The 8,201-nt window shown below is 49.4% G+C and overlaps 1 protein-coding gene across 1 annotated transcript; it reads left to right on the top strand.

The window, feature by feature from the left end:
- Positions 1-325: 325 nt before the first annotated feature.
- On the top strand, positions 326-1,384 carry LOC135450397 (G-protein coupled receptor 183-like). The gene has a single exon (XM_064718522.1). It carries the CDS (start codon positions 326-328, stop codon positions 1,382-1,384), a length of 1,059 nt encoding a protein of 352 aa, XP_064574592.1.
- Positions 1,385-8,201: the final 6,817 nt, after the last annotated feature.

An 8,201-nucleotide genomic window follows, 5' to 3' on the forward strand; every position in this document is an offset into this window, starting at 1 on the left:
GTGGGACAGGCAATCCCCCCTCCCAGCACCTCCAGTCCTTTCTCATATTGATTGGACTTGTGAAGAAACAAAATTAAGAGTAGCTCGTGATAAGAAAAGGGGAATGAGTCACAGCCACTGTTGAGATGCTCTCACCAAAATCACAAGAGAAGCATTTTTCCAAATGACTCGAGCTGTGTGCTGCTGGGAGGGAGCAGGGGACAGGGCTTTTGCTTTGTGATGAGGGCCAGCTCTAAGAGTGCCACTTCTGTTATCAATAAGCTGCAAGTTTCATGTCTGTTCTTATTCCAAGGGAGAGAGCAAGAGCTTGTGAGGCACCATGGAGATGGCTCTTGTGGAGGACGTGCTCCTGCTCACCAACCTCACCTCCAGCAACCAGAGCAGCTGCAACGTGCACAACCAACACTTCTCAACCAAAGTCATCTTCTCCCTTTTCTACACCATCCTGCTGGTGTTCGGTGCCTGTGGGAATATCCTGGCCCTCTGTATCACCTTCCAGCGCAGGAAGAAGAAACTCAACTCCACCAACCTCTACCTGGTGAACCTGGCGCTCTCCGATGCCCTCTTCACCCTGGCACTGCCGGGCAGGATCGCCTACTACATCCTGGAGTCTGACTGGCCCTTGGGGGACTGGGTCTGCCGGATCACAGCTTTCCTTTTCTACATGAACACCTACGTGAGCATCTACTTCATGACCTGCGTGAGCGTGGACCGCTACGTGGCCGTGGTGCGCACCCGGCACCCCGGCAGGATTCGGAAGATGAGCCGGGCCAGGGCCATCTGTGTCCTCATCTGGGCCTTGGTGTTCCTGCAGACGGCTCCGCTGCTCCTGCGGCCCATGACGCGCAGGATGGGAGACAAGCTGACCTGCATGGAGTACTTCAACTTCGAGGAGATTCCCAATCTGCCCTACCTGCTCCTGGTGGCCTGCATGCTTGGCTTCTTCCTGCCTGTGGGAATCATCTTGGTGTGCTATGTGAGGATCAACCTCAAGCTCTGCCAGACGGCCAAGGAGAACCCGCTGACGGTGAAAAATGGGCACCACCACCGGGCCTTCACTGTCATCCTGGTGGTTCTGCTGGCTGTCCTGCTCTGCTTCAGCCCCTACCACCTCAACATTGTCCAGTTCATGGTCAGGAAGATCCTCTACCAGCCGTCCTGCCGTGAGCAGCAAGCCTTCAAGATGTCCCTGCAAATCACGGTGGCGTTCATGAACCTCAACTGCTGCATCGACCCCATCATTTACTTCTTCGCCTTCCGGGGCTACAAGCGGAGGCTGCTCCGCATCTTCAGGAACAGCGGCTCCCTGGCCACCTCCTCCACTGCCAAGACCCCCTCGGAGAGCAACAGCAACAGCCAGCCGCCCGCCTCCAGCTCCGTCTAGCAGCACCAGCCCTCCCTTTGCCCTGGCCTGTGACTTATGGACCATCCCTGATGGCAGGAGGTGGAGTGGAGCTGCAGGACCAGCACCTTCAACAGGCCCATGGCTCCCCTGCCTGGAGCCAGGGGCTCTCACAAAGCCAAGCTGACAGGGACAAAGCCCTGCCTGGCTCTGCATGCCTGGCTCTGTGCTCAGCGCTGCTGCACCTGCCAGCCTGGAGCACAGAGAGGCTCCTTTTCATGCCAGCCCCAGAGGGGCAGCTCGTGCAGCTGCCCTGCCTGGCACACCCAGCTGGAGGTGTCCCAGCACTGCACTGCTCCCCTCTCCCGTGCCTGTCTGCACCCCCTGTGGGGCTGGGGCGGGCTGGTAACCACCATGGGTGCCCCTCTGCCCCCTTCCCTGCACTGCCCCTGGAGCACTACAGCAGCATCCCTGCAGGCTTCAGGGCAGACAGCATGAGGAGATGGACTCAGGGCACTCCAGGGAAAGGCTGGGATGTATTTGCATGCAGAAAATGGCCTACAGCTCCTTCTCCACACTGACAAACAGCAGCTCTGCTCTCTGCCTGCCTGGCATCCCGCTCCTGCACCAGGGCTCTGCGTGGGGCAAGCAGTAACTGTGGGGCATGTGGGAGATGCAGGAAAAGCCCTCTCTTGAGCAAGAGGTGTGAGGATGTGAATTGTAGAGCTCCTGGATGTGTTGCTGCCTACATTCACCGTTGGGGTGACTGCTCCTTCCCCAGGGTGCCCTTCCTCGCACCTGACCGCACTGCAGTCACCCTGGGACCCACTGCCAGGAAGGGGATCATGGGAATAGCCTGGATCCCAGCCCAGCTCTAAGGCTGCAAACCTGCCCTGGATGTGCTCATGGGGCAAACCTTCCCATTAGTCCTTAGCAGAGAAATAGGAACAAGAACTGAGAGTGGCCTTTTGTGACCTTGACCGGCCTAGAAGCTCGTGCCCTGAGGAGTCTGAGAGCCCTTCTATGGGAGTGTACTTGTGACTATTGCCAGAGCAAGAGAAGGAACCCTGGGACATCAGGTTCCTGCTGAGGTTTGTGCCTCTCAGACAAGGAGAAAGTTGGCAGGAGCCTCCTCAGCTCTTTGCTGAAATCACTAAACTATGATAAAAAACCCACACAGAGCATTTCACAGTTCCTGGCATGTCTAGTCTTTTCTTTGAAGTTGGAAGGGACAGACACACACACAGACATGAAAAGGGGAAAAAAAAAGCTACTTATTTTACTGAAAAGCATACCTGAAAATGCTTCATGAACAGACACTTGATTAATACAAATCATTCTTTAAGGTAATAACCTTTTTATGCCTAGAAGGTTAATAATAGTCACATGCAGCCCTTCATTGTTTAAAATGCACATGAATGAGCTTTTGGACAGCGATGGTTTTACTTATGGTATGGGTTTGAAGGCTGACGGCATGCTGAAGGCTGACTAAGTGGGATGCCTAAAACAACTCAGGTGGGAAACAGACTCCACTAGGTCCTTTCTGGAGGCTGAGCCCTCCTCAAAGCAGGTTTAACCTCAGTGCTGACCTGCAGAGGGCCTTTGTCTGAAAAGCATATTACAATGGACAAAAAAGAGCTGGGATGCAATAATATCAGGATGTCAGTGGTCTGAATACCCTTGAAGGAGTCTGGTTAGGTTGGTAGTTGCTGTACAGTTACATTGCCCTATTAATATGTCTGGGAAGTGGTGGCTAGAAGGGAATCTCTGCATCACCTCATCCAGCAGCCCACCCAAAGCAGGACTGTGGTTGGCACAATGTCAGGCTGGACATGGCTTCATGCAGACAAGGCTTGGAAACTCCAGGCAAGGAGGGTCCCCTTGCTGAAGCGACAGTTTCCACTCTGCATTGCCCTCTGGATAAAACCATTTTTCCCATCCACATGTGGTGGCTGCTGCCCCTAACATCACCTACTCATGCTATGAAGAGCTTGGCTCTGCCATCTTTGTAACTCAAATTCCACAGGACTGTGTTGGGCCTGCCAATGGTTCACAGCTGTTTGTTTCCATGTGAGCACCAGAGCAGTGGCCAGCCCTCCTACTCAAGGTGAAGATGTTGAGATGTTTTGCCAAGCTGCAGCCCACAGCTGAGAAAAAGCCAGTCTATGACCAAGCCTTCTCAGGAGAAGGTGGAGTATAAACATAACCTTGTTTTCTCCTTATTGGACTCTGCTTTTCTCAGACGTACTTTATCAAGAAAGGCACCTCCACCTTTTGCCACCAGTAGGAGCCTTTGGAGTAGGAAACAGCTGAAGAGTTGGGTGTAGTGATGCACAATACAGGAGGGATCCGGCCTTCCTCCTCTGGATGGACACCAGCCTCAGCTACTTTGCTTTTGAAAGTACCAATCCAGGGACAGCAGGCAATTAGCTGGAGCTGAGGGAACATCCATGAGATGGAGAAGGAAAGGACTTGGCCAGAGTGGGTCAAGAGGAATCGGGGCAAAGAAGAACTCTGAAGAACCCTCTATTGCCCAGACTAGCTTACCCACCTGCGTGTCCTCCCAGTCTGCTTGCAAAAGGAGCATTTCTCTAAAACTGAAAAGAAACCATACACATTTTGTGCATAGCATTTTGTCTAGAGGCACAGTAACATTTTCCTGCCCTTTGCTGTTCACCTGTTCAGTCCAAGCTCCTTGCATGGTTCTTGCTGTACGCTGCTAGCCCAGCGCTCCACGCTCAGACCCACCAGCGATGCCTTGGAATCACAAAAACGCATTAGCACAGAATCTCATTTAGGTTACAAAAGACCTCTGAGATCATTGGGACCAGCCATGAACCCAGCACTCCCAAGGCCACCGCTAAACCATGTCCACAAGCGCAGCACCTGCCTGTCCTTTAAATACCTCCCCACGGGCTCCGCCCGGCCGCCGCTCCTGCCCTGCCCCGGCTGGGGGTACCCGCGGCAGAGGGAGCCCCGACGGTGCCTCCGGGCGAGAGCAGCAGCGCCGGTTCCCTCCAAAAGAGGGAGTCGGAACCTTTGCTCGGTGTTAGAAATACGCCCACGGGTCTAAGCAGACGGCGACAGACGGGGCTGTGCTTCCCCCACGCGTCCGCTGCCGCGCAGGGATGCGGCGCCGTTGCTGGTGGAGGGTACGGGAGGCACACGGGGACCGAAGGCATTCCGTGCAGAGAGGTGTAACTGCACACTGTGCAGGTAATTCTTGCTTCGCTGCAGCCTATTGGTGCTGTGCTGTCTTCTAAGAGAAGTTTGCACTTTTATCTGAGGGCAGAGGGTACCCTCTGTGGACACACAACAATAGGTAATACACGCACAGATATAGGATATAGAATGCACTGGCTGCATCAGAAGAATATCCTGGGCTGCGTCAAAAGCAGCAAGACCAGCAGGTCAAACGAGATGATTTTGTCCCTATATTCAACTTAGGTGCAATCCCACCTGGAATACTGCATCTGGGGTCCCCAGCACAGGAACAACATGGACCTGTTGGAGCAAGTCCAGAAGAGGGCCACCAAGATAATCCAGGTTGTGGAGCACCTCTCCTTTGATGACAGGATGAGAGCCTTGGGATTGTTCAGCCTGGAGAAGGATTCAGGGACACCTTAGAGCACTGAAAATCTAAGTAGCTAAAGCTTCCAAGGCAGCTGTAGAGGGACTTTTGACAAGGGCCTGTTTTGACAAGAGCCTCTAAGGACAGGACAAGGGGAATGTCTTCAAAAAGAGGGCAGGTTTAGATGAGATATTAAGACAAAGTTCTTTACATGGGGGTGGTGAGACACTGGAACAGGTTGCCAAGAGAAGCTGTGGATGACCCATGCCTGGAAGTGTTCAGGGACTGGGTTTGATGGAGCTTTGAGCAACCTGGTCTAGTGAAAGGTGTTCCTGCCCTTGGCAGGGGGGCTGGAGAGAGCTCAAACAGAACAGCTTTTTTCCCTTAGCAGTGGTTCCCAATTTACACACCTCTTCAGTCTGTGCTTCAAATTGTCCTGAACTGAAACTATTGCATGTTATACATGATATCTGTAAGCCATCTTTGTAAGCTAGTAAAATATTGCGATGTAATTATGCACAAATCTACTAAAAATAAAAGCTTCTCATGGCCAAATAACAAGCCCAGGTGTGATTGATCAGGCCAGGAGATGTGGGCAACTGTTTTCTCCTAGAGGTGCACCTGTGCCTCTGCCTGCCCCCAGGCAAATGCCCAGAAGCAGCGAGGGGCAAGCACAAGCTCTCAATCCACTTCCCTTACACAGGTGCTGTGCTCTCATGGAACAGGGAATTATAAAGCACCTTCCATGGGAAAAGCTGCAGGGCCTGCGAGGAGCTGTGTCCTTTCTGCTGCAGGTCTCTCCACAGCTGGGATGAAGAGGTGCCAGGAGAAGGCAGGCTGGCAGGGATAACTGCTTTGGAAGCCAGAACCATCTGCATTCTCATATATGAGTGGTCCCAGGGTTTGCTGCGCTGTCCAGCTGCTGGGATAACACTGCTTTCTCACTTGCCACATGTACCACCTCCTGCAAAACTCACCAAATAAAATGTGAGGATTTCCCCACCAGACAGCCCTAAAACAAAAAAAAGAGTGGATTTTCAGTACGAAATTAGCCATAACCTTGCATATTTTCATTTTCCACATGAAATCCTGCAAATTCTTTTAAAACTGAACTAAGTACAGTGCAACACTCTGTCCCTTTTCTCTCAGCAGGCCTTCTCTTTCTGTCCTCAGTTCTACTTTGCTTCTCTTTCCTAAACTCCATGAGTTTGCTCAGTTCCACCTGCCTCATCTCTCTCAAGTCCTTTCCTTTGCTAATCTTACATGACATTTATGGTCCCTACCCATCCTCAGTCAAAAGGTTGGATCCTGCTTTCACTTCAGCCAGGATCCTGCAATTTTTCACTCATTTTTGATGTGTATTCCTTTTGGAGTGCTTTCTCCACTGCAACCATTCAGGTATAGAAACAGCCTCCTATAAACAGGTATGAGTCAAACTAACTTCTCCTTCCTCTTAAAACTCTCCTTTGGAAAACAAATGATGACAGCTCAACTCCCAATGTGTTGAGATTCTCAACAGCCACACCCATTTGTCCAGCTCCAACATTCCTCTGCTCCCACCACTGGCGTCTCACCTCATATTTGCACCAAACACTGCTTGGAATCACACACCCTCTTTGAGTTTCAGAGTGCACTTTCTGTGGTGAAAGAATCCTTTTAGATATGGAAACAAGAGGAATGTAATCCTACTAAAAATTAAACTAGTATTTTTTTAGTAAATGCACACACATTTTATATATATATGTATATAAACACATCCAGTGTTTGTGTATTCATGTGACTCTCCTAGTAAAGCAGTTCATTTGCTCATTTATATAACATACTGATTACTGTGGCCACACAGTTAAAGACAGCTGATCTCACTTGTGGAAGAATACACAAGAATTTAATTGCAATTTTGTATCAAACCCCTCTATCAGTTCAAATGAATGCTGTGCATTTATTTATCCTCAAACAGATGCAGTTCCCCTCCTAGCATGGGAGTTGTAGTTGGGGTGTTTCCAAAGCTTGGTGCCATTGTAACTGCACAGATACTCCAAACACACACGTTTGAGAGAGGGGGGGTCTTTGAATACAGACTTTTAATTTTCTTTTAACAAACTCTTAGCTCCACTTAAATTCATTGAACCAATACATAAATATTCTAACCCACTCTCTGTATATATACACATGCATACACACATATATGCATATATATAATCATATATATGCATATACATACAAACAGGAGAGCCAGAAACGCTGCCCTTTGCCCAGTGCCTTGCAGTAAGTTTTTCTGGCTCATTCTTCTGTTCCAGACAAAAATAACAAGATCTTTCTCCACCACATATTCCAAAAGGCACTGGCAAGTGCTAGACAGCACAGGCTGGTGTGTGAAGCAGCTGCAACAGTCCCTGTGCTCTCTCAGTAACAGGCAGCCTTTAACGCTTGTTTTGAGGGAGAAAAATGGTTTTGGTAGGTCTTGAGACAAATCAATCTCCATCTTGGCAAAAAGTTAAGGCTTGAGAACCTGAGCCTGGTGGCTTATCAGGTAGATTTACACACGTATCAACCTCACTGTGGGTGTGTTTCAAAGTGTCGTGCAACTGTCTAGGAAAGTCCCCCAGTAAGTTACTCCAGTGCTGTCTCACGAGATGATATTCCCTGTCTAGTGGGAAAATTTTAACAGCAGCAACTACTTTTATTTCAAGATATCAAATCTTGGCTTTACTAGAACTAGAATGAATCTTCTAGAGACTTGAAATCCAATACGTAGAAAAGTATTCTGCCTTTTTCATGGTGCCAAAAAATATGACTTGTGTCACAGAGATTAGAAACTGTGTGACGAGACATTCAAAACTGTATCAGACAAACCCAGCGTAGGCTGTGAAGAACACGCTCCCCACATTCCCAGAAACAGTTCATGAAAATTTCACCATCAAATGGAAACTGAGTTGTTTTCCAGCTCTAACGTGTGAATCTTTCTTCTATTGTTCTTGCATGAAACAGGAACTGTTTTCAACAGCGTCTCAGACCCTTCTTTTACCACTTCTTTTTTTTTTTAATTGGAAATCACAACCCTGGAAGCATTTTGAACACAAACTTTTCTCACAATCAACTGGAGTTTTCAACTGACATCACCAAGACCTGCATTTTACCCCTTAGGTTTAACCATGTTTTGCAGAAGGCCCAGCAAAATAGAACTTTCCAAGCAACCATGGCCTTTGAATACCCCCTGTACAGGCAACAGTGAGAAAGGATTTAGACTTGGAGAATATCCACTTACATACCCCATATGCCACTCAACAT

This window comes from Zonotrichia leucophrys, chromosome 1, assembly GCF_028769735.1.
Source record: "Zonotrichia leucophrys gambelii isolate GWCS_2022_RI chromosome 1, RI_Zleu_2.0, whole genome shotgun sequence".
NCBI lineage: Eukaryota > Metazoa > Chordata > Aves > Passeriformes > Passerellidae > Zonotrichia > Zonotrichia leucophrys.